The sequence below is a fragment of the Orcinus orca genome, chromosome 15 (assembly GCF_937001465.1).
Source record: "Orcinus orca chromosome 15, mOrcOrc1.1, whole genome shotgun sequence".
Lineage (NCBI taxonomy): Eukaryota > Metazoa > Chordata > Mammalia > Artiodactyla > Delphinidae > Orcinus > Orcinus orca.
In genome coordinates, this window is record NC_064573.1 from 84301587 (window position 1) to 84329496 (window position 27910).

At 47.4% G+C, this 27910-nt stretch overlaps 2 protein-coding genes across 2 annotated transcripts in view; one reads left to right on the forward strand and one right to left on the reverse strand.

Moving 5' to 3' along the window:
* Positions 1-1721, reverse strand: part of DHX37 (DEAH-box helicase 37) — a 30469-nt gene extending 28748 nt beyond the window's left edge. The window contains exon 1 of the mRNA XM_012535524.3: positions 1510-1721. Within this exon, the coding sequence (XP_012390978.2) occupies positions 1510-1615 (106 nt within the window). The 5' untranslated portion in view covers positions 1616-1721. The remainder of the gene's footprint in view (positions 1-1509) is intronic.
* Positions 1722-4551: 2830 nt separating this feature from the next.
* Positions 4552-26298, forward strand: BRI3BP (BRI3 binding protein). The gene is made up of 3 exons (XM_004276645.3): positions 4552-4913; positions 15798-15900; positions 21302-26298. The coding sequence occupies exons 1-3, from the start codon at positions 4713-4715 to the stop codon at positions 21721-21723; spliced, it is 726 nt and encodes a 241-aa protein (XP_004276693.1). The 5' UTR covers positions 4552-4712; the 3' UTR covers positions 21724-26298.
* Positions 26299-27910: the final 1612 nt, after the last annotated feature.

Below are 27910 nucleotides of genomic sequence, written 5' to 3' on the forward strand. Positions count from 1 at the left end.
ACCCAAAGCCAAGCTCCCGGCCTCCCCGCAAGCTGCCCATGCCTGCTTTCTCCAGCCTCCAGCCTCCAGCCGCACGCCTGGGATTTGTTCTTGACGTGTCCTTTGCTCTTGCGCACAGCCAGAACAAAGCTCCATCTTCCAAATACATCCTGAATCCACCACCTCTCACCACCTCTACTGCTGCCTCCCTGGTCCAAGCACCAACTCCTGCCAGAGTCAATGTACTCAGCAGCCTCCTATCAGATCGCCCAGATTCTCTGCCCTCTACTGCTTGTCCTCAACACAGCAAAGTGATGCTGTTAAAACCTAAGCCCTGGGCTTCCCTGGTGGCGCAGTGGTTGAGAATCCGCCTGCCAGTGCAGGGGACACGGGTTCGAGCTCTGGTCAGGGAAGATCCCACATGCCGCGGAGCAACTAAGCCCATTAGCCACGACTACTGAGTCTGTGCTCTAGAGCCCACGAGCCACAACTACTGAGCCCGCGTGCTGCAACTACTGAAGCCCACACGCCTAGAGTCCGTGCTTTGCAACAAGAGAAGCCACCACAATGAGAAGCCCGCGCACCACAACGAAGAGTAGCCCCCGCTCGCCGCAACTAGAGAAAGCCTGTTTGCAGCAACGAAGACCCAACGCAGCCAAAAATAAATAAATAAAATAAATTTATTAAAAAACAAAAAAAAACTAAGCCCATCCTGTGTCCCTCCTCTGCTCTCAACTCTGCAGGGCCACCATGACCCACCAGGCCCTACAAGATCCTGCCCCCATTTTATTTTATTTTTTTCTGCCCCATTTAAAATTTCATCTCCACTCAGCCATTCTGACTGCCTTCAGGTCTTAAAAAAGGATTCAACGCTTTCTCAATAGGGCCTTCCCTGCCGCCCCCCACCTCAATGAAACACTGCAACCTGCCCAAACACCTCTTGTGCTTTATCTCTTTAGTATGAATGTATGCAAAACGTCCTATGTATTTTGTGTTTATCTTTGCTTGTCTCTTCCCAGAAGCATCTGAACTCTGCAGGGCAGGGAGTTTCTCCCTTAATCTCCTCTTCTGTTATTCTCCTAGAATAGTGCCTGTCACACAGTAGCCATTCCTAACAAAACGGAGGAGTCTGGGCAGAAATGTTAAGCAGCCTGGAGCTAAGCAGACAGGTCTGGGTTGAAAAATACAAACTTAGGGGTCGCTGGTAGGGAGGTTATAATCGAAGCCATTAGAATGGATGGAATTACCTTGTAATTCCTTGCCCAAACTCCCCCTAGAGCTATACTTGGGCTGGACCCCACTGGAAAAAAACTCCAGGTATTGTTCCAAATTCAGTTAAAAAGAAACTGTCACTATTCCCCCTTCCTTTGTATCATCTGGGAGAGGGGTGTCTCTCCGTGTCGCCCGCCCGAGTCGCGGAGGCAGGGCACAGTCCGGGAGCCCTTCGGCCCCCATTGGCCAGCCCTGCCCCGAGGACCCGGTTGGTCCCTCCCCCGAATCCCAGCCCTCGTCCGGGGGCGCCTTACTTACCCTCCAGTTCCAGCCGCACAGGGGGCGGCTCGGGAGGGCCCTTGGAAGGGCCGGGGGCCGCCTGCTGACGCCCCTTGATGTTGTACCTCCGGCGCAGCTTCCCCATGGCGCCCGGCTCCTGTTCTGCTCCCGCAGGTCCTACGACCAGCACACTACGAAGCCCAACCCACGTGGGACCCCACCGAACGTTCCGGCCGGAAAATTTCCGGGCTGAGTTCTCGCGAGAGCTGAAAATAACGGAATCCCTGGGGGCGGGGCTGGAGGAGGGGCCACGCTGAAAGCCAGGGCCGGCCGGCGGCGGAGGCGGGACCAAGTTAGAGGAGGGACTCAGTTTAAGCCCAGGACTGTTCTCACAGAGGTTTGGTCTGAATCTCTAAATACTAATATTAATTTGACTATTTGGGAATGGGAGTGTTCTGTCACCTTTAAAAATATAACCCTGCCCCAATACAATCTTCTTCCCTCTCTTTTTTGCTTATCTGCATTTTCTGATATTCCTACAAGAAACAGTTGTGTAATAAAAAGGCCCTAAATATTTCCATTACAGTGACAGGTAGAACTAAAAGAAGGCATCTATTAGACAACTTTGAATTCTCATGACCACATCCCATTGTCTGTAGCGCACTGGGAAATAATGTATTTTCTGAATCCTGTATCTTGCGACTAGAACATCTATATTGTGTCTTCTTTTTTCTGTTAAAAGCATTAATTGGTTAAGGGCAAACATTTAAATTATATCACAAAAAAAGTGAAGACACTAGGCGTTATTTTAGAATTTTAGAAAGGATAAAGTTATTTTTAAGACTTATTTGGGGCTTCCCTGGGGGCGCAGTGGTTGAGAGTCCGCCTGCCGATTCAGGGGACATGGGTTCGTGCCCCAGTCCGGGAAGATCCCACATGCTGTGGAGCGGCTGGGCCCCTGAGCCAACGCAGATCAAGATGTGCTGCAGAGCAGGTAAGCAATAAATTGTTGTTGGTTTGAATGAATGAATGAAGAGTGTGATTAATTTGGATGAGCTCCCCTCTTCCCCCCAAAGACAAAAACAAACCCCCCTTTTGTTGCGATCATCCATTTACAATGCTTGTTGTCAGTTTATTTATCTCTTGTAAAAATAAAATACAGTGTGTGTGTGTGAAAAAAAAAAGCCCCCACGAACACACAGGTGGTACGTGAGAGGATTTACATAGTATACATATGAACATGCTTTTAATTAAGTAAAAAGGATTTGGGGGGAAAACTTATAATGAGCAAATCAAACCTGTGTTTTCATAGGTTTTATTGCTTAGGATGATAGTGATCTACAGTTTCTTCTTTAAATATGTTTATTTAAGTAAATAAAAAGTGTGTTCATCTTCAAATTATTAGGTAGGTAATAGAACATTCTCTTATATTTTCTTCTAAAATATTATATACCAAAGTATTATCTCCAGAAGTTATAAAGAACACTTTGTAAAGCAAAAGGAGAAAAGGCAAATACACAACAGCATGGATCTCATTAATATAATGTTGAACAAAAGAAGCCAATCACAAAAGATCATACTTTATGATCCAATTCACATAAAGTTCAAAAACAGGCAAAATGAATCCCCTAAATTTTGGAGGGGGCATAGCGAATGGGAGAGGGCAAAGGGAGCCGTTTTGCAAAGCTGGTAATGTTCCTTTTTAAACCTGGGTGCTGGTCACCTTGTGTGTCATTTAAATTCACGGAGAGGCACCTTATGATCTGTGTATTTTTCTGTTGGTATGCTATACTTCAATATAAAAAAAAGTTTCCTTTAAAAAAAAAAAAAGTATAAGGCCAGTGAATATATAAAAACCTCACCAGGAATCTAGAAAAATGTAAGTTCAAAAAAAGGCAATTTTTCACTCTTTGGGTTGACAAAAGTTAAGTTTTATTTTCCTGGTGGTCTCAAAAAATGTCTGGTTAGACATGGTTTGATTTAGGATGCAAACAAGGCCCCTCACTGTTGTGGCCTCTCCCGTTGCGGAGCACAGGCTCCGGACGCACAGGCCCAGCGGCCATGGCTCACGGACCCAGCTGCTCCGCGGCATGTGGGGTCTTCCCGGACTGGGGCACGAACCCGTTTCGCCTGCAACGGCAGGCGGACTCTCAACCACTGCGCCACCAGGGAAGCCCCCCTGCTTTTATTTTTTATGTCATTTACTTATTGAGGAAACTGGGTCGTTAATCCTGTTGAATGCTCCACATTCTGGCTTTAGCTGATTGCTTCTGCTGCTTCTAATTTTTTTCCTCCATCCCCCATATTTCCTGTAAACTGTTGGTTAGATGTGGAGGCCACATCAAGTTTGGGTCCAAAGTGTTTGGCAAGAATCCATCATAGGTGGCGCTGGCACTTCTGCCACTAAGACTGGCGGGTCCAGGTCCTGACCACTTGGCCCCTCCTTTTTTAAGTTCCCCACCGACCTGCCACCTTTTGGTTTTAGTGTCTTGATGATTGTGGCCTGGACCTGTCATTTCATTAAGGAGTGCAAACGGATTTTCTAATTTCTAATTTTCTAATCTCTTTCACTCCCTCCTCATTTACTAGCGGGACTTTCCTAAAAAGAACTTTCGGTCCTCGACTATTTTGTGACTCTGAAATAGAGTTCTTTGAAGAAGGGCAGGAGGGATGCTTAATGCTTTTCTTTTAAACATTTCAGAATGAATGAATAAGCTCGTGCCCATGCCATCGGCAACGGTGGCCAATTTTGGGGTGTCATTATAAATTCAGCGATATACAAAATGTTTACAGTTCATATTTTCCAATCAATTGCACTCGTCCTTGTTGGGGCTGTTTCCACTTTTACAAGCTTGGGTTGCTTTTTATAGAAAAGTTAAAAATAAAAATTATTTTTTAAAAAAGAAAAGGTTAAAGCCCCGCCAGGTCAGGGAAGACTTCCGGGCGGTGGGGGCGTGGAGATCATCAACCTCACAGCCTCCTCCGGCGCTTCGGCCAGGTCGCCGGCGGGTCCCGCGTCCGGGGGCGGGGCGCGGCGTGGGCGGGGCCTTCGAGCCTGTGCGCGCGGGGCGGGGCAGGTGGCGCGGCGGCGGCGGCGGCGGCGGCGGCGGCGGCGGCAGCAGCGCGGGCAGAGGTGCGGTGCTTGGCCACCGAGCGCGCCAACGCGGTCCCCGCCGGAGCCGCGGCGTCCCACTGTGCGGCTCTCACCCTTCTCCCGGACCCCGCATCCCACCGGCCCCAGGATGGGCGCGCGCTCTTCGGGCGGACCCCGGGCCCAGGCTGGGTTCCTGCTGCTGCTGCTGTTCGGGCTGCTGGCCCCGGGCGTGCAAGGGGCACGGGGCCGCGGCGGCACCGAGAAGAACAGCTACCGCCGCACGGTCAACACCTTCTCGCAGAGCGTCAGCAGCCTGTTCGGCGAGGACAACGTGCGCGCCGCTCAGAAGGTGGGCGCCGCGCCCGCGCCCGCGGTCACCTTGCCGCAGCCGCCGCGCACCCGGGGCCCGCCTGGGCCGTGCGCGGCCTCCGGGGCTGCAGGCCGGCCCGGGCGCGGGAAGAGGGGGGCCCGGGTCTGGGGCGGGGGAGCCCGGTCTGAGCCCCGGAGCCTTCCGCCTGCCGCCCAGGCCCTGCCCAGCCAGCGTCGGGTCTGGGGGCCGGTTCCGGCGCAGGGCCTCGGTGCGCCCTCTGTGCCACGCGGTACTTCTCCTTGGACCTTGCCCCCGGGGGTGCGCGGCCCGGGCCTCCTCTGGGCGGCGCTGACGCCGGCCGCGCCTCTCATTCATTCATTCAACACGTTTGAATGAGCGCCTACTGTGAGCCAGGCATCGTGGCGGCTGCCCGGTGCGGGGGGGAGGGGCGGGGGGGCGCCCTGCCAGCCAGCGCCCGCGCCCTGTCCCCACGCTGCTGCGCTCTCCCCAGCAACCCCGAATTTCCCGTAGCCTTGCACCCGACCCATTTCCCCTGAGCACCTGAGGCCCTCCTTCTTCTGCTTTGAAGATATTTAGGCTTTTTACTTTTTAAATTATTTTTTAAGGATGGGAGTAATGCAGTCTGCTCTGTTGCTTTGGCAACCTGGCACCGTAACAACCCTTTTAAGCACCTACTGTGTGCTGGGCCTTTCACTTGGAACGTTTTGTTTACTTTGGAGCTGTTGAGGAGCCTCAGACCCCTGGGGATGGTGTTGAGCGCTCCGGAGAAGCGCAGGGAGTTCTTTCTGCCTTCTTTGCCCTCGGTAGCCATTCGGGGTAAAAGTCCCCCGAGAAAGGGGAAGTGAACAGGGGGACAGTTACCTGTGGTCAGGCGGTTCCTTGAGTTCAGCCCTTACTGCTCTGCACCAGTTCCTTTGCTCTGCACCAGTCCTGGGGTTTTGGAGCGGAGAGAAGTTTGGGTTTAAGTTCCAGCTTTTACTGGATAGCTTTGGGCAAGTGGCTTCACTTTTTTGAGCCTCCGTTTCTTTATTCCTTAAATGGGGCTAATGATAATATCCTCTTGGTTATGAGTTTGTAATTATGAATCGTTGGTACTTTCTTGGCCCAGAGTAATGGCAGAATCAGTGTGAGCTACTGTTGTTAGTTAATATCCTGGCCGAGGAGCAAATCAACATTGCGAAGCCCCGCTGAAAGGGCTTTCAGGGTTTAAAAAAAGTTTTCTGGTGCTTGAGGTGGAGGGGAAAGAAAAGAACATTAAAGCCCAAATCAGATTGGCTGGATATTCTAATTGGATGAGGTGAAATACAAGTTAATTTGTTGGGAAAACTAACTTCTGACTACCATCTCCTATGGGTGCTCTGAGCCTCCGTAGAAGTTGGGGGTTCTGGCGGGATCTCTTTGTAGGTGGCCACGGAGGGAGAAAACAAAAACACCTGAGTGCAGAAAGGTGGCCATCCAGTCTGCCTGAGTGTGAAGGGTGAATCTGCACTTCCCTCCTGCCATGTGCCTGAGCCGTTTCAAGGCAGAAATCATTCCTTTTACAGCAAAAAGAAGTGTGACTTTTTTTGAGGAGGGTAAGCACAAGTAACCCATGTCTTGGCCGACGGTCCTATCTGAGAATATAAGGTCCGCGGACGTGAAATACAAAATAGATACTGAAGAGTTTAATATGGGTTGGTGCCAATAAGACAGCTGTATTCTGGCAAAGAATCTGAGAATCTCGAGGTCAGAACTGAAGTTTTTGGTAAATGAAGTTTTGTGCCTTCAGTAGAGATGACAATAATACTAATTTATTTGTTTAGGATGCATCTTTTTTCCTTTTTTTTTGGCTGAGAGGCATGCAGGATCTTAGTTCCCTGACCAGGGATTGTACCTGAGCCCCCTACAGTGGAAGCGCAGAGTCTTAACCACTGGACTGCCAGGGAAGTCCCCAAATGCGCCTTTTTAAAAACGATCTAATTGGTTTTATTCAGCAATTCATGAACTGGGCAGCATCCCTTCTAGCAAATAGGTGGTCCAATGTTCTAAGTCCTTTTATAGGTAGAGTAACTCACTTAATCCTTAGAACAGGCCTGTGAGGTAGGTACTATTAATGTTTCCATTTTACACATAGGGAAACTGAGGCACAGAGTGGGGAAGTGACTGGCTTCAGGTCAGACTGGGTGGAAGAGCCAGGATTTGAACCAGGCACAGTGGGTCTGGGGACCACACTGGTACCCTCACTGGTCTCCCAGCATCATGACCCTTCCTGATTCCCCTAATCATTGTGGCATCTAGAATGAGGCTGCCCCGATACTTCGTGCCTAGTGTAGCCTAGACCGGCCAGTCTTGGGGGAGATTGTTTTGTTAATCTTAATTAAAAGAAACTGGATCTGCTAGGGACTGTAGTTTTCAGCGAGCCAGACCTGCTTAGTGGGTTGTGAAGTTTGAGGGCGTTTAATGAAACACTCCATGTTCTATCTAGGACTTGTCTAAAGTTAACCCCTGACCTTCTGGTTTGGAGCATGGGCCTTCCTCTCCAACAGACATGGGTTCGAATCCCAGCTCTGCGTCTCACTAGCTCTGTGACCTTGGGCCGGTTGCTTGACCTTTGTGTGTCTCATTTGTGCAAAGGAGGTAAATTGGAGGGTTGAATGTGATTAGTCAGGTTGTACAATACCAGGCACTTAATAAGCATTTAGTAAATGGTAGAAGATATTTATATAAGAAGGATTCGCCTGGTGTAATTTAGTGTAAGGAAGCACCGTCGTTCAACCTACTCTTGATGGCCAGTGTTTCACTAGTTTCCTGTCTTTTGCCACGTGAATCCTGGCTGCAGTCCAGGTCCTTCTGTATAAATTTTTTGGAGCGCGCTTCGACAAGTTCATCTGTAAATTGTTAGAAACGTCATTGCTGAGCCACAGGATCTGTGCATTTTAAAATCTTTAATTGAAATATAATTGGTGCACTTTTCTGTGTAAGTTATACAACATAATGAATTGTCACACACCAAGCACGCCCATGTGACCAGCATGTAGACCTAGAAAAGTATGGTCGAAATCCCCCTGCCCCAAGACAACCCCTCTCCTGACTCTGACAGCGTAAATTAGTTTTGATTGCCGTGTCCTTTATGCACAGTTCCAGTTCATGTACTTTTTTAGTACTGAGAGATATTACTGAATTGCTTTCCAGTTATACTCCCATCATACGTGTGAGGGCTGGTTCCCAAACCCTCTCCAATGAAGTGTCAGTAAACTTTTCGGTTTTATTATTTTACTGTGAGATATCTGGTCTTTTCACTTATCCAGAATCCATTGGCGTCTTCTTTTCTGGGAACTGCTTTTTGTTTTCCTTTGCCATTATTGAACTGTTGGTCTTTTTTTTTTTTTTTTTTAAGAGGCTTACATTCTTTTGCTTTGTAAGCAAATATTTTGAGCAGAGTAACTTTGACACTTTCCAGTCTTTTTTTTTTTCCCACCAACATTCTAACAGCTTTATTGAGAGGTAGTCGACATAGACTACACATATTTAAAGTGGGACAAAAGTGTACACGTTGGTAAATTTTGCCATATGGATATACCCGTGAAAACATCACCACAATCAAAATAATATTTCCTTTTTATTTTGAAAAGCTGAAAGAATTGAATAAGGAACAACTAAAAAGTCCACCTGGGTTCACCATTTTCCCCCCCAAACTGTTTCTCTTTCACTAACAGGCACACACATACACACACTTTTTTTGAAAGTAAATTGCAGACATCATGACACTTTCTCCTACAAAACCATAATACTGTGGCCCCTCCACCCCAAAACTTAAATTTAGTACAATAATATTTTGTAATATACAGCCCATATTTGCATTTCCTTTATAGCTTTTTAAAAAAAAGCCAGCACCCAATCAACGCTTGTCTCTTTAGTTCCCTTTAGTCTGTCAAAGTCCCTTCACCCATTTGGGGGTAAGGGAGGCTTTTACGACATTGACATTTATGTCTTTTTTTTTTAATAGCTTTAGGGAGCTGTAATTCAGATACTATACAATTCATTCACTGAAAGTTCAGTGATTTTTATTATATTCACAGGGCTGTGCAACCATCACCACAGTCAAGTCTAGAACATTTTCATCCCCCTCCAAAGAAGCCCTACACTCATTAGCAGTCGCCCCACCTCCCCCAGCCCCTGACAACCCGTCATCTTCTTTGTCTTCATGGGTTTGCCTATTCTGTGCGTTTCCTACAAATGGAATCATACGGTGTGGCCTTTTGCATCTGGCTTCTTTCTCACTCAGCATCATGTTTTGAAGGTTCATCCCTTTTGTAACCTGTGTCAGTATTTCATACCTTCTTATGGCTTTTTATTTATCCATTTATCAGTTGATGGTCATTTGGGTTGTTCCCACTTTTTGGATTCTATGAATAGTGCTGCTTTGAACATTCATGTGCAAGTTTTTGGGTTTTTTTTTGGGGTTTTTTTTTTGGGGTTTTTTTTTGTTGTTTCCGGTACGCGGGCCTCTCACTGCTGTGGCCTCTCCCGTTGCGGAGCACAGGCTCTGGACGCGCAGGCTCAGCGGCCATGGCTTATGGGCCCAGCCGCTCCGCGGCACGTGGGATCTTCCCGGACCGGGGCACGAACTCATGTCCCCTGCATTGGCAGGCGGACTCTCAACCACTGCGCCACCAGGGAAGCCCTCTTTTTTTTTTTATAATTAATTTTTATTGGAGTATAGTTGCTTTACAATGTTGTGTTAGCTTCTACTGCACAGCAAAATGAATCAGCCATACATATACACATATCCCCTCCATTTAGGACACTACATGCATTAAGTAGAGTTCCCTGTGCTCTACAGTATGTTCCCATCAGTTGTCTGTTTTATAGATAGTATCAATAGTGTGTATGTGTCAATCCCCGTTCCTCCCACACCACCCCTTTCCCCCTTGGTATCCATACATTTGTTCTCTACATCTATGTTTCTGTTTCTGCTTGACAGGAAGCGTGGCGTCTCAACCACTGGACCTTCAGGGAAGCCCCAGTTTTTGTCTTTCTCTGTCTGACATTTCACTAAGCGTAGTACGCTGCAGGTCCATCCAAGCTGGTGCAAATGGCAAAATTTCATTCTTTTTTATGGCCAAGTAGTATTCCAGGGTATGTGTGTGTGGGAGGTGTGTGTGCGTGAACCACATCTTTCTCCATTCATCTGTTGATAGTTGTCTGTCTCTTTTAGTGTAGCCACTTTAGTGGGGCTGACATGGTATCTCCGTGGGGTTGGGACAGGCCAGTTGACTTTTGAATTTTCGCACGATGCATCTTACCTGATTGCATCCCCAGGGTTAGATTGAGGAATTACAATTCCAGCAGGAATTCTACGCAAGGGTCTTGTGTCCTTGCTGGGGCAGCACATCAAGGCACAGGGTGTCGGCTTGTCCCATGACTTTGATCTTCAGTTGAGGCCTTCCGTCCTGGAGGTGCCTTTTCCCCTTTGTAATTCATTCGTGCAGGTGGTCTGCACGTGTGTTCCAGCACCTTCAGTTCACGTAACCTGCATCTCTCATTGTGTTCCTCAGATGCTTGGGCCACCTCTGAACTGCAGAAACTCGCCCCTTCTCTGCCTTGTTCGTGAAGACACATGTGCCCTTACAGCCTGATTTCCTGGGAGCCAGTTTGCACGGGCCTGGGGATGATAGGGGCGAGGAGAACTTAGGATGCGGGACGTCCTCCAGATTTAGGAGGAGGGTGATGAAACCCTGAGCTGGAGTAATTGTGTTTTCTCCCATAGCCATGGCCACGGCCGCAGGCCTCCTGAGTTGGTTCACCTGAATCTCCCTCGTTTTAACTTTTGATCCTGAAAATTGTCCAACAGACACAAACGGGGAAAGAAATGTATAATGAACCCCAGTTCCGATCACTCAGTTTTGCCATTTTTGTTACATTGCTCTCCCCATCAAAAAAGTTTTTGAAGCCTGGCATAGTATTTTAAAGCTAATCCAAGACATAATGGTTTACTTTTGAATACTTCGGTCTGCGTCTTTAACAGGTGAACATTTTGCAAAGATCGTAGCCATAGTACCATCGTCACAGCTCATGACAATTCTTTTTTTTTTAATTTATTTTTTTAAAAAGTTATTTATTTATTTATTTATTTATTTATTTATTGGCTGCATTGGGTCTTCGTTGCTGTGCGTGGGTTTTTCTCTAGTTGCGGCGGGCAGGGGCTACTCTTCGTTGTGGTGCGTGGGCTTCTCACTGCAGTGGCTTCTCTTGTTGTGGAGCAGGGGCTCTAGGCGCGCAGGCTTCAGTAGTTGTGGCACGCGGACTTCAGTAGTTGAGTCTCGCAGGCTCTAGAGCACAGGCTCAGTAGCTGTGGCACACGGGCTTAGTTGCTCCGTGGCATGTGGGATCTTCCCGGATCAGGGCTCGAACCCGTGTCCCCTGCTTTGGCAGGCGGATTCTTAACCACTGCGCCACCAGGGAAGCCCCGACAATTCCTTAATAACCAACCCAAGTCCATTTTCCGATTTCCCTGATCGACTCAAAACGTCTTTATGCATAACTGCTTTGTTTGAATTGGGATCCAAAGTCTACACTTGCATTTCACTGGTCTGTCTTTTAAGTCTCTCTCTCTTCATTTTTATTTATTTGTTTTCTCTGGCCTTGCTGCGCACATGTGGGATCTTAGTTCCCTAGTTCCCCAACCAGGGATTGAGCCCGGGCCTTTTCAGTGAAAGTGCAGAACCCTAACCACTAGGCCACCACGGAACTCCCAAGTTTTGTTTTGTTTTGTTTTAATTTTATTAAATTTTTTATTTATTATTAACATTTTTATTGAGGTATAGTTGATGTACAATATTATACAAATTGTACAATATTATATAAATTTCAGGGGTCCAACATAGTGATTCACAATTCTTACAGGTTATACTCCATTGATAGTTATTATAAGATATTGGCCATATTTTATAGGTTGTAGAAAACATACAACCTGTGCCGTAGGTTCAGCTTTTCACCTGATTTCTGTGAACTGCTTCAGGCTCTGGGCTCCGCTGATCCCCCGTCTTAGTCTGCAGGGCTGCCGTGAGGAAGGACCACAGCCTGGGCAGCTCACACAGAAATGTATCATCTGGAAGTTCTGGAGGCTGGAAAGCTGAGATCGAGGTGCTGGCAGGGTTGGTTTCTCCTGAGGCCTCTCTCCTTGGCTGGCAGATGGCCGGCTTCTCCCTGTGTCCTCACGTGGTCTTTCCTCTGTATGTGTCTATGTCCCCATCTCTTCTTGTAGGGCCACCAGTCCTGTTGGATCAGGGTCCCTCATACTGATCCCATTTCACCCTTGCTGAGATTTGGAGGAACATGGTGCAGCCCGCAACGCTCCCTGAGGGCTCCTGTGTCTTCACACAGACAAGGGAGCCAAGGGGAAGCCACAGTGAGTGGTGTTAGCCCGCGGGGCAGAGAGCAAGTGTGGTTCCCACCGCTCAGTCCAAAAGGCCCACAATGGGTCTGTCCCTGCAACACCCTCTCCTGCCCTGGCCGGTCCCCAGGGTGGGCCTGACTTTCCTCTGAGCCAGGCCAGACCCTGGTTGGGCCTGTGGGTTTCTGAGCACCTGCTTGAAGGCGTTTGTTAGGTGGGAAGGGGATGGCTCCGTTTGGAGAGAGGGCCGGACCTCCATCCTTGCTGGGAGCGCTGGGTTGCCACCCAGCAAATCCTCGGGTCTGACGCAAGCAACCCAAGTAGCTGCCGTGTCCTGAGGCCTTTACAGGTTCTTATGGCTGTCTTATCTTAGTTCCATTTTACAGCTGAGAAAGTGGAGGCACAGACAGGGTCAGCAACAGCAGCAACTGTTGTCTCTTCCTCCCCAAATAAGTACATCCTCACACCCTTTCTAGGAGAGCTGGTGCCCTTGAAAAGCCCAGTAGCTTTTGGTGTGGAGCTCTTTCCTCTTTCCTCCACTTGAACAAAATGTACAAGTTGCTACTTATTGGCAAACGTGTACAAATCACGCGTACTTTAAAGAATTACGACAGGAGCAACAGCGCGGTAGATCCCTGAAAGGGAATGCTCTTTGGCAAGAAAGAGGAATTAAGTACCAATACATGCTGCAACACGGGTGAACCTTGACAATGTTATTTTGAGTGCAAGGAGCCAGGCACAAAAGGTCACGGATTGCCTGATTCCACTGGTATGGAAAGTCCAGGAAAGGCAAATCCATGGAGATGGAAAGGAGATTAGTGGTTGCCTAGGTTGGGGGTGGGAGGCGATGGGGAGTGACTGCTGACAGGGACAAGACTCCTTTTGGGGCGATGAAAATGTTCTAACGTTAGATTATGGGGAAGGAAGTTTATGGTATGTAAATGATATGTCAGTAAATCTCTAACCAAAAAAGAATTATAACTAAACCAACACCAGTGTGCCTTCTCTCCAGGTGATGATACATTCTCTGAAATCCCCTCACCCACTGCCAAAGAGAGGGACAGTGACCCTCTCTTCTCTCAGACACACATACTTCCTCCTTTTTTTTCTTTTTACATCAACCCTTCCATTATTTTTTTTTCCTCTTCCAGTTTAAAAAAACCTCTTTTTGATAGGAGTACAGTTGATTTACGGTGTTATGTTAGTACCCTTCCAGTTTTTAAAGAGCAGCTTATTGAGGTATAATTCACATACCATACCGTTCACCCATTTAAAGTATATCGTTCATATATCATTTCCGTATATTCACAGGGTTGTGTAACCATCACCACAGTCAACAGTAGAACATTTTCATCACCTTGAAGAGAAATCCTTTAGCTCTCAACCTCTGTCCCTAACCCAGCCACTGCTAATTTACTTTCTGTCTCTATGGCTTTGCCTACTGTGGACATTTCCTATATTTGTGGACATTTCCTATTCATGGAATCACAATTTATGGTCCTTTGTATCTGGCTTCTTGTCCTTAGTGTAAGGTTTTCAAGTTTCATCCTTGTCGAAGCATGTGTCAGTACTTCATTCGTTTTTATGGCTGAATAATATCCCATGGTGTGGATATGTCAGGTTTATCCATGTGGTCTTTAAATATACAAATCCCTTTGGTGCTTGCAGCTAGGAAATTTAAGGCTAAAAGGATGATGTCCTTGCAGAAGAGTCTTGGGGCCAAAGCTTCTGTTAGAAGATCAGGGACTTCCCTGGTGGTCCAGTGGGTAAGACTCCGCTCTCCCACTGGAGGGGGCCTGGGTTCAACCCCTGGTCAGGGAACTAGGTCCCCCATGCATGTTGCAACTAAGAGTCCTCATGCCTCAACTAAGACCCAGCGCAGCCTAAGTAAATAATAAATTTTTAAAAAAATCGGATGTCAGTAGACATTTTGAACCTCTGTTGGGTGCGTCAAAGCATTTCACACAAATCTCATTTAACGCGCACAACAACCAGCTGAGATGGGTACTATTAATAACTCCACTTGTCAGGTGGAGCCCTGGTATATAACACATATATATTCTACCCATGGCCACCCAGCAAATAAGGGGCAGACCTGGGACTTGAACCCAGACAGTTAAGCTCCCAGCCCCGCATGCTGTCAGCCAAGCGACAGCAGTAGCACAGAGGTCAATGGCATCCTTTGCTCTCCTGGCCACTGATTCAACACTACTCCTCTTTCCCCCTGTCCTGGAGGATGGCTCCAACCAGGATATCCAATTTTAAATGCTGTAACCAATTCACTTCGAGGCATTTAACCTCTACACGTGAGCCTTGCAACACTCTGGTCCCCCTGGGAAGCTGGGAATAACCTAGGTGCCCATCCATAGGGGATTGGATAAGCAGCTGCAGGTATGCCATCTTTGCAAAGAATGAGGCCTCTCTGTCCTGCCTGAAGTTGAATAATCGAGGCTGAGTGTTCCATGAGAAACACGGCAGAACTGTACACATATGCTGCCGTTTATGGGGGAAATATTTCTGCCATTTCTCACCCGGTGCATCTAAGAGAGGATCCGCAAGCGAGTGGTAACAGCGCTGCCACTGGAAGGGGGTTTGGGTTGCGGGGAGTGAGACTTTATATCATGTGTATAGAATATCACTTTTTTAAAAATTTGGCCGCACTGCACGGCACGCAGGATCTTAGTTCCCTGACCAGGGATTGAACCCGGGCCCTCAGCAGTGAAAGCGCGGACCCCTAACCATTGGACTGCCAGGGAAGTCCGAGAATATCACTTACTATTATTATTTTTTTAATATCACTTATTTTTAAAAAATACAACAAAATGGGACTTCCCTGGTGGTCCAGTGGTTAAGAATCCGTCTTGCAATGCAGGGGACTCCGGTTCGATCCCACAGGCCGTGGGGGCAACTAAGCCTGGGCACCACAGCGAAAGATCCCACGTGTCGCAACTAAGACCCAACGCAGCCAAAAAGATAAATATTTTTTTTAAATACAGTGAAATGAAGCTGCACCTCATATTCATCCTCGGAGAGCTTCAGTAGCCCTGGGTCCTTAAAGCTGGGATGGACGTGGCCTCTCTCCACTGTTTGCACACGCTAGGGAGATGCTGATGGGACTTGAGTGTGAGAACCACAGTTCTCGCCCTTCAGAGTTGCTCCCATGCAGCAACGTCCCAGCCTCCGGGGGAAATAGGTTGGTTGCAGCACCTCCCACTGTTTAAAAATGAGAAATCAGGCAGAGACTTTGACAAAACAGTTGGCCTAGAAGGGCTCCAGGAGGAATCGGAGGTGGAGTGAGCAGCTTTGCAGAGAGCTCCTGGCTCTCCCGAAGCATCCCTTCCCCCGTAGGAGGGAGATTTGTCTAGATTCGCTTGGTTCTTGGCACCTGGACACTTAGTCCCGAGCTCCGTCAGTCCCCTGGGCTACTCGGCCAGTCCTGGTGTGGCCTTCGTCATCGGCCGGCTGTGTTTTCTCGTCCAAGTGTAAGCTTGGCCGGGTCGGTAATGATCTCTCTCTTGTTTCTGCAGTTCCTGACGAGGCTGACCGAGAGGTTCGTGCTGGGAGTGGACATGTTTGTGGAAACCCTGTGGAAAGTTTGGGCAGAGCTCTTGGACGTCCTTGGACTTGACGGTAGGTGTGGGGGGCATTCATTTGAAGGCACTGTTTCATTCTGGTGCTGGTCAAATTATGGGAGTAGTACCCACGGCGGGTGGCACAAGAGAAGACTAGGGGGGCAGTGAGGATACGAGAGGACCTTTTTTATTGTCATTGTTGCGTGTGTAAATAGCTGAGATTCCCAGATGCTATTTAGGATAAGGTGCAGGTGGGCAGTGCCAACTTGTGTGCCCCCAGGCAAACCTCGGGGACTGGAGGTGGAGTCTCTAGGTTGTTGGGGTCCGTAACCAACTACTCCAGTTACTTAGACAGAAAGGGATTTAGTTCAGGGAATGCGGCGCTCACACAATCATCAAAAGGGCTGAAGGAGCGATGTGTGACCCCCCAGGGGGTTGCTGCCCTGGTCTAGGAATTGGACGGCAGCTGCTGGAACCCTTTGAATTCAAGCTCACGGCCCTGGTCCAGTCTGCTGCCTCTCTCCAGGAAGCCTGCAGCAGTCTGTGTCGGGGTCCCCTAGACCATCCCCAGGTTCTGTGCATCTCCAGGAGGACTCCCGGGACCCAGCATGTGGTCGTACTCACAGCTGTGGTGTATTACAGTGAAGGACACAAAGCACAGTCAGCAAAGGGAAAAGGCTCACGGGGTAAAGTCTGGGGGAACCAGGCACAGGCCCCCAGAGCCCTCTCCCAGGGGGGTCACACAGGATACCCTTTATTCCCCGAATGAGGTGTCATCTACCAGGGACGCCCAATAGGGGCTCAGCCTCCAGGGTGTTTATTGGCAGCTGGTCATGTAGGCGCTCTCTGCCTGCACCTTCCAAATTCCCGACTCCCCGAAGGAAAGCAGGTGTCAGCGTGAACTGCACTGATTGTAAAAACCTCCAAGCCAGGGAGCCCCTGTTCTTGGTGAGAGGAGGGAGCCCTCACTGCAATGTGTATGCAATTCACTCAGCCCTCCAGGACGCTGACCAGGAGCCCCCAAGTTGAACTCAATTCTAACCCTATCTCCTTGGAGGTAGCATCTGATCCCACGGGTCACGGGCTCAGTCCCACAATCGGCCCCACTTCAGACACCAGTCACAGATCCGTGCTCTGACAGACTAGTGTAGATCAGAGGTTCCCACGACCCCTCCGCACCGTGGGTTCAATTAATTTGCTAGAGCCGCTTGCAGAACTCAGGAAAGTTTACTCACTGTCTGTTTACTCACTCACTAGATGACGGGTTTATTATGAAAGGATATAACTCAGGAACAGCCAGGTGAAGGAGATGCCTGGGGCAGGGTTGGTGGGCAGGGACTCGGAGCTTCCAGTTCTGAGTTCTCTTGTCTCCTTGGCTACTGGTGATGGATTCAACCTTCAGCCCCTCCTGGAGGTTAGAGGGCCCAAGCCTCTAATCATCTGGTTGGTTCCCCCGGCAACCAGCCTACCTCCTGAGAGGCTTTCCAGAATCAGCTGATTAACAAGCACAGGTGTGGGTAAAAGGGGCTGTGAATTATCAAGACACTTTTATTGCACTTGTCACTTAGGGAATTCCAAGGGTCTTAGGAGTCTGTGCCAGAAATGGGGATGGACACCAAATACATGTTTCTTATTATGCATCACAACCTCACACTCCAGAAATCCAAGTTCCCAGATGCCAGCCAAGGGCCCACCTTGCCAGCAGGTGTTTCTAAAGAGTGGCCTCAGGCCTGCTGGGTGAACTCTTCCCTGCACAGCTCCTGACTAGGGTCCCTTCTCAGCAAATCAGCCAGAGCAATTTTTTTTATTACTGCTTTTATAGTGGTGATTTAAAAAAAAAACAAAGAAGGCAGGTCAGGTCACTGTCCTTAAAGCTGCCCAGCGACTTCTTGCTGCACTTGGAATCGACCAGGTTCACACCAAGGACACTGCAAGCAGCAAGGACATCCTGTTCCTGGACACGCTGGGGTCTTTGGTACCTTCTAGTCCCTCCAGGTGTTCCCTGCTGGGGGTGATCCTCCCAGCCCTTTGCCTGATCCCATCTTTCCCATGCTTGGGTCTCTGGTATGTGACACCTCCTTCAAGAGGCCCCTCCTGACTACCCTGTGTGAGGAACCTGGTCCTCAGTTCTCACTCTCAGCTGTAACATCTCCTTTCCGTGTGCGTGTGTTACGCATCTCCCTTCTGAGATCCCATGAGCGGGGTCTTGCCCACCTCCTCCAGGCTGCAACCTCGGACCTGGCTCTGCCTTGGCACAAAGGGGCCCATCGTTAATAAGAATTGGAGGCCTGGGCTTCCCTGGTGGTGCAGTGGTTAAGAATCTGCCTGCCAATGCAGGGAACACGGGTTCGAGCCCTGGTCCGGGAGGATACCACATGCCGCGGAGCAGCTAAGCCCGTGCGCCACAATTACTGAGCCTGTGCTCTAGAGCCCATGAGCCACAACTACTGAGCCTGCGTGCCACAACTACTGAGGCCTGCACACCTAGAGCCCATGCTCTACAACAAGAGAAGCCACCGCAATGGGAAGCCCGCACACCGAAACAAAGAGTAGCCCCTGCTTGTCACAACTAGAGAAAGCCCGGGCGCAGCAACAAAGACACAATGCAGCCAAAAATTAATTAATTTTTAAAAAGATATATAAATGGCCAAAAAGTACAAGAAAATGTATCAATACTACATTACTAGTGGTTCAACATTACTAGTCATTAGGGAAATGCAGATCAAAACCACAATGAGGGCTTCCCTGGTGGCTCAGTGGTTGAGAGTCTGTCTGCCGATGCAGGGGACACGGGTTCGTGCCCCGGTCCGGGAAGATCCCACATGCCGCGGAGTGGCTGGGCCCGTGAGCCGTGGCCGCTGAGCCTGCGCGTCCAGAGCCTGCGCGTCTGGAGCCTGTGCTCCACAACGGGAGAGCCCACAACAGTGAGAGGCCCGCGTACTACCAAAAAAAAAAAAACCACAATGAGATATTAATTACCTCATGCCTATTAGCACGGCTATTATCAAAAAGATAAGAGATAACAAATGTTGGTGAGGGTGTGGAGAAATTGGAACCCTCGTGCACTGTTGGTGGGAATGTAAATTGGTGCAGCCACTATGGAAAACAGTGTGGAGGTTCCTCAAAAAACTAAAAATAGGGAATTCCCTGGCGGTCCAGTGGTTAGGACTTCACGCTTTCACTGCCGAGGGCACGGGTTCAGTCCCTGTTCTGGGAACTAATATCCCAGAAGCCATGCAGTGTGGCCAAAAAAAAAATAATAATAAAAAATAGAGCTACCATATGATCCAGCAATTCCACTCCTGTGAATATATCTGAAGGAAACAAAAACACCCTGTCACAGAGATAACTACACCCCCATGTTCATTGCAGCGCTATTTACAATAGCCAAGATGTGGGAACAACCTAAGTGTTCATTGACAGGTGAATGGATAAAGAAATTTTGGTGTGGGCTTCCCTGGGGGCGCAGCGGTTAAGAATCTGTCTGCCGGTTGAGGGGACACGGGTTCGATCCCTGGTCCGGGAAGATCCCACATGCTGCGGAGCAACTAAGCCTGTGCGCCACAACTACTGAGCCTGCGCTCTAGAACCTGCGAGCCACAACTACTGAAGCCCGTGCGCCCAGAGCCCGTGCTCCACAACAAGAGAAGCCACTGCAATGAGAAGCCCGTGCACCACAACGAAGAGGAGCCCCCTCTCGCCGCAACTAGAGAAAACCCGCGCGCAGCAACGAAGACCCAACGCAGCCAAAAATAAATAAAATTTTAAAAAAAAACCAACGAATTTTTGGTGTGTGTATATATACAATGGAGTATTATTCAACCACAAAACGAAGGAAATCCTGCCGTTTGAAACAACGTGGATGGACCTGGAGGACATTAAGCTAAGTGAAGTAAGTCAGAGAAAGGCAAATACTGTAGGATCTCACTTATATGTGGAATCTAAAACAACAAAACCTCATAAAATGAGAGATCAGATTTTTGGTTGCCAGAGACAGCAAGTGGGAGGCAGGGGAATTGGAGGAAGATGGTCAAAAGGTACAAATTTGCAGTTATAGGATAGATAAGTCCTGGGGATGTCATGTACAACATGATGACTGTAGCTGACACTGCTGTACCGTATAGTTGAAAGTTATCAGGAGAGTTAGTAGATCCTAAATGTTCTCAGGAAAAGGAAGAAACTTTTTTTTTTTTGTATCTATATGAGGTGATGGATACTAACTAAACTTGTGGTCATCTCGCAATATATGTAAGTCAAGTCATGCTGTACACTTTGAACTTATATAGTGCTGTATGTCAGTTATATCTCAGTGAAACTAGGAAAGAAAGCTGCATGCTGAAGTAGGATGTGTGCCTCTTTTAAATGGTTTGGTAAAAAAAAAAAAAAAGATATGTGACTAGAGATGGAGCAAAATGTTAACCATTGTTAAACCTAGGTGGTTTTGATAGGAGTATTTATTTTACTATCCTTTGAAATTTTCTATTTGAAAATTTTCTTAAGTCAGGCCCACAGAAGATGCAAGTCTTCCATTTCACTCCATTCTTTTTTTTTTTGGCGGTACGCGGGCCTCTCACTGCTGTGGCCTCTCCCATTGCGGAGCACAGGCTCCAGACGCGCAGGCCCAGCGGCCACGGCCCATAGGCCCAGCCGCTCCGTGGCATGTGGGACCCTCCCGGACGAGGGCACGAACCCATGTCCCCTGCATCGGCAGGCGGACTCCCAACCACTGCGCCACCAGGGAAGCCCTCACTCCATTCTTAAGATGGAACTTCATGTGTGGGTACCAGTTACAATTAGGTTTGACTGTGAGTAACAGAGACCCCAAATAACAGCAGCTTAAACAAGATGGAAGCTTATTTCTCTTATGTGAAAGTTCACAGGTAGGTGGTTAGGCAGGTAGGTGGCTTTGTAGCACATTCTCCTCGGGTCCGAGGCCCCTCCCATCTTATTGCTCCCCAATACGTGACCTCCCTTCCCTCATGACACAAGACAGCTGCTTCTATTCCAGCCATCACATCCACATTCCAGCAGGTAGAAGAAGAAGAGGTAAAGGGCATATTCCCACTACTTCTAGGAAGCCACCCCAAAACATTTCTGCTTACCTCTCCTTGACCAAAGCTTAGTTATGTAGCTGCAAGGGAGGCTGGGAAACACCCTTATCCTAGGCAGCCATGTGCCCAGCCTAACGCTGGGCATTTGTTACTATGGAAGATAGGAAGAAAGGAAATTGAAGGCCAGTTTTCAGGCTCCGCCCCACCTGAAAGGTGTTTCAAACTCACGATATGACAGCGTTGCCCTGTCTTTTCCCAGGACTTGGTATAAAGGCTAATGAGGCAGCCAACTTTAATTCCTTGGGTGTAGCAGAGGCGCAGCCAGTGAGCTGAGCTGCCCACCCCCAGCTTGCAGAGAACCCCCTGACCCCGTGTAACCGGCCGCTGTCCCTCTGTTCTGTCCTGCAGTCTCGAACCTGTCCCAGTACTTCAATCCAAGCTCGGTGGCCAACAGCCCCACACGTGCCCTCCTGCTGGTGGGCGTCGTCCTCCTGGCCTACTGGTTCTTGTCTCTGACCCTGGGCTTCACCTTCAGCGTCCTGCATGTGGTGTTCGGCCGCTTCTTCTGGGTGGTGCGGGTCATCCTGTTCTCCATGTCGTGTGTGTACATCTTGCACAAGTACGAGGGTGAGCCCGAGAACGCTGTGCTGCCGCTGTGCTTCGTGGTGGCCATCTACTTCATGACCGGGCCCATGGGTTTCTACTGGCGCAGCAGCCCCAGTGGCCCCAGCGTGGAGGAGAAGCTGGAACAGCTGGAGAACCAGGTCAGACTGCTCAACATCCGTCTCAACCGAGTGCTGGAGAGTCTTGACCGCTCCAACGGCAAGTGACAACCAGCCAGCCGGCCGGGTCCCCTCCTCCCAGCGCCCTCTCTCCGGAAACAAAAAAGAAGAAGAAAAAAAAGAACTCCAAACCCCAAACAATCTTAATAAACATGTCTGAGCAGGAGAGTGGCGCTTTGCGAGGGTGTTTCCAGCCACGTGTCAACTCTTAGGACATCTTCCGAGAAGAATGGGACAAGATCGTTGGTGTAGAACTACCCACCAAGTGTCATTAGTGGAAACAAATCTTTTTTAAACAAAGGATATAACCATATTAGCTGTACAGGAAGAGAAGTTTATCTGTGCATAGAGCATAAAGTTAATTTTTTCAAGCATTTAAATACACCTTTTGTAAGGTTTTTTAACACAGGCAGATGGAGTTAAGTTTTAATAAACTTAAAACTTTACATGGAGGGGAAGAAATTGCTAATTCAACCTTTTGGAAGAGTTTCAAGGCAAGCATTTGTTTTTGCAGCGTAGGGATTGGTGGGTGAGGTCTGTGTGCAGTCTTTTCAGGTTCCAAAGCTGTGACCTTCATTTCACGTTTTTCGTTGATGTCGATTTCATGAATGTTGTTGCTTCTGAATGTGGGCCATTGGGTTTCAAGGATGAAACTAAACATCTTTTGGATCCTAGTGACCCCAGCCAAGCCCCCTTCAATCCTATTTCTAAATGAAGAAATCACTATTTGTAGAAAACCTAAGATTTTTTTCCCCCTTCTGTACTTTGATGTATCTTAATCTCAACATTTTGTAAAGGGAAATTCAAGGACCGGGCAAAGAAATGTCTTTGGGGTTTGATGCCGGGGGCCGCCTGGGTAAGCTCATTCAGGAATCTATTTGATGTCCTAATTTCGCCATTTGCCAGCTAGGTTGATACAGGAAAGATACACTCTCTGGGCTTTTTTGATTATCTGTTTCATCTCGGTTTTGGGTGACTCAGGACCTTAGAAGGAAAACCAATAGCAGCTAATAACATTTTCGAGTCTGTTGCTGCTTACAACGCATTCTCAGGAACAGTAAGCAGGAATAAGCCAGACTTGGAGAAGATCTGAATTATTTTTCCTGAAATTTTTATGGTACATGTGTTAGGTGCTTTTTGCCTGGAGTCTGGGGTGACCTCATTTTTAGCTGGTCCCTCGGGGCAGAGAGAGGTATGTGCAGGGCAGACAGCTGTGGGGTCCTGGACAAAGGGGGCTTTGCAAGGCTTGGATCGGGGGCTAGTGGAGATGCCCCTTTCTGGCTACCAACAAGCACAGGAGAGCAAGGAAAGGATGCTGCCGGGGGTCGTGGCTGTCTTTCCCTGCCCACCTGCGTCGTGCCCTGGCAGCCCCCTCACAGGAGCCCCTCTATGCAGGTTTGCAGAGACCCCTGTCAGATCAGGCAGGACCAAGACCTTTTGGTCCAGGTATCATTTGGGGGGAAACTCAGCTGCCTGCCAGCTCCTCCTGTGCCGCCCTTCTGTGACGTTTTACTTGGGGTTACAAGTACCTGGAAAACGGAAGCAAATGTTTTCTGAGGATGTTTATGAAACTTCTGTTATTAAGGTGCACGATAACGGGACCCAAACTCTCCTGCATTCAGTTCGCTTCCTGAAACGCATGTTCTCTAGAATTTGCTTGGGCAAATCTTTACCCATGGGCATTTGACCCCCGTGTTTTTTGCATTGAAACCGTTCCAGTTTTGTCAGTTAGATATTTACGGACAAATCTATTTTAGCGCAGGGTGTGAAGCACTCCAGGGAGGTCATCTTTGCCTTCCTTCCTTTTGTCCATTTAGCTTCTGTGTATCTGGCATATTTAGGTATTTGCTCCTGTTAGCCAGAAGGGAAATTGACATTCTCTGCGCAAAACTTTTAAGTCTTAAATTACTGGTCTGGGTCTAACATCCACTCTGTTCTCTCACCCACCCTCACACATGGAAACCTGATGGGCACTGTGCTGTACCGAGATCCAGGCAGGAAAACCATTTTAACTTCTAGTAGATCGAGGGAGGCTCACGTGTCTAGGTGCTGGTGGACTCAGGCCACAGCATCAACTGGAGATTGCCGTCGAGAATATGCACCTTGTTTTCCAGATTGGCTAAGTGTAGGCTGTGAAGCCAGTTTTATAGCTCAGTACACTCAAAGGGATGGAATGATGTCTTTATTTTTAACAAAAGTTAAATAGTTAATTAGTTCACTAGAGGTATCACTTCAGGGTACAACAGTCCTTGAAATTCTGATAGAAATCATGGATGTTCGATCTGAATAACGCCTGCTTTTTAATGCATAAATTTGACTTTTGCTTGGGCGTGTTCTTAACCCCAAATAATTTGGTTTTTTTATTTTTTTTGCTTTCTCCATTCCATGGAAGCTTGTAGGGTAAGCTTCCTTCCTCATCTCTTCCTTCTTTCTCTCTTTTGTACATGGAGAAATGTATTTTTGTACCATATCTCATACCTTGAAGAGAAACCTTTTTTATATCTTCAGGGCTGTTGAATATATTAGTGTAACACATCCTTCAACGTGGTATGTAAACATCCTGACGAAAACTACTGTGGATCTCTGTTTTAGTTAAGACTCAGTTTTTTAGATATCTTCAAGTCATCAACGTTAATTGCCCAGTGCTTCAGTATCACAGTAAATACCGAGAACAGAAAATAGTCCAGAAGAGAAAAAGGACCAGCTACCTCCAGATTGCTGGATTTCTGTGGGTGTTTGGGGATAATGTTTGGAGCAATCTCTTCCTTGACATCCTAGCAAAGATGCTTTCCTGGCACATCAGCCTTCTGTAAATATATTTTCCAGTACCAATCCGCGTTACCTGCCTTCCGGGTTTTTTGGTTTGCTCGTTTTTGTTTTGGTACCCCACATCATTTCTGGTAGCAAAGTGCAGCAACAGAATTTCCTGAAAGCTAGCCTTGTGAATTATGCCAGGAGTCTTAACTTATGAAGGTGACCGAGTGACAGCACTGAGAGAGGTTAGTGCCGTTGGAAGAAGGTTTTTAATACCCACAGTTTCCTGGAGACAACAAGCATACCATGCCACGTGGGACCACAGGAAGCCTGATACCCGCAGGGTCAGGAAGCAGACGGAGGGGAACTGGGTCTGTGGTCTTCTGACTGTGGTGGGAAGTAGCTAGTTGGGGACATCACCTGTTGGAACTAAGGGTGAACATGTAGGATGGGGTCAGTGCTTGGGAGGGTTATAATAGGACTTTTGCACAACCACGAGGGCTGGCTTGCAGGAAAGATGAAAATCACTTTGGTCGTTAGTCTGGCCCTGTGATTCAGCAGCCTTCTGGTTAGGAATAACATGTCAGATGTCCAGTGCAGAATCTGAAACATGGCAAAGACACCTTCTCACTAGTGGGAACCCTGCTTTGCTTCATCTCCGTGCTTCCGGCTGCTTCTTAAGATGCTTTTGAGGAATGATACCTGCCTTACAACGTGACACCTGAGTACTTCTCCCTGATGGGTTTTGAATTGGCTGATTTAATCCAAAAACCAGCTCTCCCATCCAGCCAGCTCACTTTCAAAGGAATGCCTGGGACTTCCCTGGCGGTCCAGTGGTTAGGACTCGGTGCTCTCACTGCCGTGGCCCGGGTTCCATCCCTGGTTGGGGAACTAAGATCCTGCAAGCTGCTCGGCACGGCCAAAGAAAATTAAAAACAAAAGGAATTCTTTAAGGTCCTAAAGGTGTCAACCTGCTCCCCCAGCTTTTTAAAATAAGACATCATCATTTTTGTTTATGGCCATTTGAGTCGTTGAACCTTTCCTCCTCACTTGTGAATAAGAGAAGTATATATTTTTGCAGGATCTAATACAGTACCCTTAAAATTAGTATTGGATGACCAGCAATATGATGTATAGTATCGGGGATAAACAAACCTTGTCCAGCGTACTCGATTCTGTGCTCTGCTCTTCATTGATTCCTTGATACGTAGGAGATACCCCAGGACCAGTTTTTCCCTGGTGGTGGCATAAAAAGCCGATCGTCCTTTGCACCGTCTACTGAAGATCTGCGGCAGCTAATGTTATTATGAACCATATGTTCTAATGTCTTTTTGCATACTTAAAGGTTTTATTGTAGTGTCGGTTTAATATCCGCATGTGTGTTAAACCTTTGAATACTGTAATTAACTTGATTTCTTGTGGTGGTGATTAGCTCTCACTTAAAATCCAGCGAAGCAATTATTTCCCTCTTAACTGGAAATCATATTTGTGAGGTATGGTACCCATCATCCACAGTGTATTCATGAGTCAAACTTGTATTTTGTGTATCTGGTTATAAATTTTACGTAGCATTTAATTTGATACTATAAATCCACTTGATTTGAATATAGTGGTGTGTGTGTGTGCGTATGTGGTGTGTGCGCACTTTAGTTTCATGAGCCTTGGGAAACTGATTCTACAAATATCATAAATAGACATAAATGTATAAGGCTTATTTTTTTGGCAGAGCGATCCGTACGTCCCTCTTATTTATTAAATCACTGGCTTTGGTGTTATGTAGAGATATTTGTAGACCGATTTCAGAACAGAATTAAAATATTGTGAAAATTACAGCTTAATAAATGTTTATGGTAATTTTGTTGTACAGACTTCCTAAATGTATTTCATTACTTCCAACCAAGCATTTGTGGAGTTTTCCCAATCTTGACCTGTAATGCTGATTCCATGATTTTGTTCCCCAGTCCAAGGAGAGTCATACAATCTTGAATTTAATTGTTTGATTGGAGGTAGTGTTGCCACATAAAATACAGGACACCCAGTTAAATCTGAGTTTCAGATAAACAACAAATGCTTGTTTAGTGTAAGTATGTCCCGTGCAATATTTGGGACACACTTACACTGAAGGAAAAACAAAAAAGAGTTGTTGCTTATCTGCAATTCAACCGGGCATTGTATATTTTTATTTGCTAATTCAGGCAATCCTAGCAGGATATAGCAACTGATGTACACACCTCCGCCCCACCCTGAACTGGAATGCTTTTGTGGGTACTAAAAATTGTTCCCTAGCCTTAGCAAACATTCAGGAACAAATGTAAGAGGAGAACGGAGACGTTAAATACACTTACGACCTGAGAGTATTGCTCCTGGGAATATTTATGTTGCAAAGAAAATCTCACAGGGGTCTCCAGGGGACAGTTTGAGGCCAGTCATGGTGACGTTCTCTGGAGGCCCCCTGGCTGGCCCAGCACTGGGAGAGCGAACAGCAGGGACCTCACACCATGGAGGACAACGCAGCAGTGAGTCACAGCATCAGTGCTGGGTGAGAAAGTGGGGACGGGAAGGAGGAATGACAACATTGCCCATTTGAGTGAGTTAAATACATCTGATTAATCATTTTGCAAGAGTACATTAAAAAAGACATATCCGCGCACCCCAGTGTTCTTAGCAGCACTACTTGGAATAGCCAAGACACGGAAACAACCTAACTGTCCATCGACAGATGAATGGATAAAGAAGATGTGGTACATATATACAATGGAATATAGCTCAGCCATAAAAAGGAATGAAATAATGCCATTTGCAGCTACATGGATGGACCTAGAGATGATCATACTAAGTGAAGTAAGTCAGAGACTAATATGATTCATATCACTTATATGTGGAATCTAGTAAATTATACAGATGAACTTATTTACAAAACAGAAACAGACTCACAGATCTTGAAATCAAACTTATGGTTACCAAAGGGGAAACGGGGGCGGGAAGTGATAAATTAGTAGATCGGGAATAACATATACACACTACTGTATATAAAATAGATAGGGAGTGGTTAGGATTTGGTGCTTTCTTTCACTGCTGTGGCCAGGGTTCAATCCCTGGTGGGGGAACTGAGATCCCACATGCCTTGCGGCGGTGGCCAAAAAATAAAATAGATAACTAATAAGGACCTACCATATAGCAGAGGGAACTCTACTCAATGTTCTGTAATAACCTATATGGGAAAAGAATCTGAAAAAGGATGGATATGAGTATGTGCATGGCTGGTTCACTTTGCTGTGCACCTGAAACTAACACAGCAGTGTGCATCAGCGATACACCAATAAAAATTTTTAAAAAATAATAATAAAATAAAAATAATAAAATGTGGCTACTAGGAAATTTTATTTTATTTACTTATTTTTTTTTGGCCCTGCCGCACAGCATGTGGGATCTTAGTTCCCAGACCAGGGATAGAACCGGCACCCCCTGCAGTGGAAGTGCG

Bases quoted from the DNA above. Each gene is read 5' to 3' on its own strand.
- BRI3BP (XM_004276645.3), top strand. From the start codon at position 4,713: ATGGGCGCGCGCTCTTCGGGCGGACCCCGGGCCCAGGCTGGGTTCCTG. The intron at 4,914-15,797 runs GTGGGCGCCGCG...TTGTTTCTGCAG, and splicing joins ACGTGCGCGCCGCTCAGAAG to TTCCTGACGAGGCTGACCGA. The intron at 15,901-21,301 runs GTAGGTGTGGGG...TCTGTCCTGCAG, and splicing joins GGACGTCCTTGGACTTGACG to TCTCGAACCTGTCCCAGTAC.